Source organism: Palaemon carinicauda, chromosome 1 (assembly GCF_036898095.1).
Source record: "Palaemon carinicauda isolate YSFRI2023 chromosome 1, ASM3689809v2, whole genome shotgun sequence".
Taxonomy (NCBI): domain Eukaryota; kingdom Metazoa; phylum Arthropoda; class Malacostraca; order Decapoda; family Palaemonidae; genus Palaemon; species Palaemon carinicauda.
The window spans coordinates 17,170,182-17,172,460 of record NC_090725.1 but is presented as its reverse complement, the minus strand read 5'-3'; the positions used below and the strand labels follow the sequence as shown (position 1 = coordinate 17,172,460).

Below are 2,279 nucleotides of genomic sequence, written 5' to 3'. Positions count from 1 at the left end.
TCTGGTCCTATCGTTTTCGTTTCTCTATAAGTATGCTACTTTTATTGGCAGAACTAGAAGCAGTGGCATTAGCGGTTTAATTAATCATAATTTTTTCTTTACTATGTGCCCTGTAAATGACCCTTTTCGCTTTTTTTGGTCTGTGCTTGCAGGATGACAATTGCATCTTAATATTACACATTAGGAAATATAAAAGTGGTCCGCCCAACGAAAGTTTGGCATCTCCTTATATAGAAGGCAAAGGTTCGGCAGCTTATAGACTATGAGTCACGAGGTTGGTCGGTAACATGCAGAAGGAGTAAGGCTCAGTGTGATTTTTAGGAATATATATGTACCTAGATATGAAAAAAAGTGATAGCTGTGTATAACTCTCGGTTATCCCTGTATTATCACTCGAAATATTATTATACGCCAGCCTCTATTCGACGAAAAATGTGATATTTACTAAAATTGCAAAAATACATTTTTTTTTTCAAGGACCACAGAGAGGCAATAATTTGCATACTGGGTGCCAACTAATATAGTAATAAGAATATAGAACCTTTGTGAGGGTTATCAACAAAATTATCAAATAATGAAAAAAAAAAATGTTAACTTTAGTGAAAAAAAGTGGTCGAAATCGCTTGGAGTTCAAAATTCACATTGTTGGTTTTTGTCAGTTTCGAAAATGAAAAACTTCCAGAGTAACATTTGACCCCTACTGTAAACTCTATACGTAGATGAAAGTAACAAGTTACTTATATGAGAGAGAGAGAGAGAGAGAGAGAGAGAGAGAGAGAGAGAGAGAGAGAGAGAGAGAGAGAGAACTACAGCCACAGTATAGGGGGATAGGATAGGTGTGGGAGGGGAGGGGGGAATTAGGATTAGAAGGATTGGAGGAAAAAGTGTTAAAATGAAGTACAGTGGGAAGTGAAAAGATTGGGGCAGACTCAATAGCTACTTGTTTTTTTTTCTTTTGTCTACATCATGCCTTATGGACTTCCAGACGGTGAGTTCTCTTGCCAGCTTCCGAGGGTCTTGTGCTTTCATAATTATCCCTTTTCTGGGGCTTGTTTATTTATTAATGTTTGGCTACTTATTGTTTTATTTTATTACTCTTGATTTGGTTCGTCCTTAGCAATACAAGGAGCTATCATTTTCCACCAGGAATGCTCGTTTTATGTGTTATTTCCTCACTCGTTGTTGCAACTTCTGGGTAAAAGTTTTTGAATCTTTCCCAGGCTTGTGTGGCTCTTCTGTGGTACCTGATCTTTACTGGTTTAAGATTGTAATTGTTATGGAGTGTTTCATTGTTTTCATTGATGTTATTATTATTATCATTGTTATTGTTGTTATGGTTTAGACCATGTATGTTTCTTATGTTTCCATTTGGGAATTTTTGTAGGGTTTTCATCTTTGCCTGAGCCATTGTGCATGCTAGTGGTATTGGATATTAGAAAGGACATCTTATTAGGCTATTGTATAGATTTATTCTTTTGTTTTTATCAAATAGTTTGAAACGTTTCAATGCTCATTTTTTGTATTTTGCCAATAGGAGTTAAAGGTATGGTATCTCCTTATATAGAAGGCAAAGGTTTAGCATCTCTATATATAGAAGGCAAAGGTTTAGCATCTCCTTATATAGAAGGCAAAGGTTTGGCATCTCCTTATATAGAAGGCAAAGGTTTGGCATCTCCTTATATAGAAGGCAAAGGTTTGGCATCTTCTTATATAGAAGACAAAGGTTTGGCATCTCCTTATATAGAAGGCAAAGGTTTGGCATCTCCCTATATAGAAGGCAAAGGTTTGGCATCTCCTTATATAGAAGGTAAATGTTTGGCATCTCTTTATATAGAAGGCAAAGGTTTGGCATCTCCTTATATAGAAGGCAAAGGTTTGGCATCTCCTTATATAGAAGGCAAAGGTTTGGCATCTCCTTATATAGAAGGCAAAGGTTTGGCATCTCCTTATATAGAAGGTAAATGTTTGGCATCTCTTTATATAGAAGGCAAAGGTTTGGCCTCGCCTTATATAGATGGCAAAGGTTTGGCATTTTTATATAGAAGGTAAAGATTTTGCATCTCTTTATATAGAAGGTAAATGTTTAGCATCTTATATAGAAGGTAAAGGTGTATCATTTCCTTATAAAGAAGGCAAAGGTTTGGCATCTCCTTATATAGAAGGCAAAGGTTTGGCATCTCCTTATATAGAAGGTAAATGTTTGGCATCTCGTTATATAGAAGGTAAGGATTGATCATCTATTCTCAAAGAAGGCAAAATTTTCTTTTATTGAAAAGTGA

At 35.7% G+C, this 2,279-nt stretch overlaps 1 protein-coding gene across 1 annotated transcript; it reads left to right on the top strand.

Annotated features, from left to right (window-relative positions):
* Window positions 1–966: 966 nt before the first annotated feature.
* On the top strand, window positions 967–2,233 carry LOC137616898 (glutamine-rich protein 2-like). The gene is made up of 3 exons (XM_068347088.1): window positions 967–988; window positions 1,535–1,957; window positions 2,073–2,233. Exons 1-3 carry the CDS (start codon window positions 967–969, stop codon window positions 2,231–2,233), a joined length of 606 nt encoding a protein of 201 aa, XP_068203189.1.
* Window positions 2,234–2,279: the final 46 nt, after the last annotated feature.

Excerpts from the sequence above, each read along its gene's own strand:
- LOC137616898 (XM_068347088.1), top strand. The coding sequence starts at position 967 with ATGCCTTATGGACTTCCAGACG. Across the intron at positions 989-1,534 it reads GCCTTATGGACTTCCAGACG|GAGTTAAAGGTATGGTATCT; the intron begins GTGAGTTCTCTT and ends TTTTGCCAATAG. Across the intron at positions 1,958-2,072 it reads GGCATCTCCTTATATAGAAG|AAGGTAAATGTTTAGCATCT; the intron begins GTAAATGTTTGG and ends CTCTTTATATAG.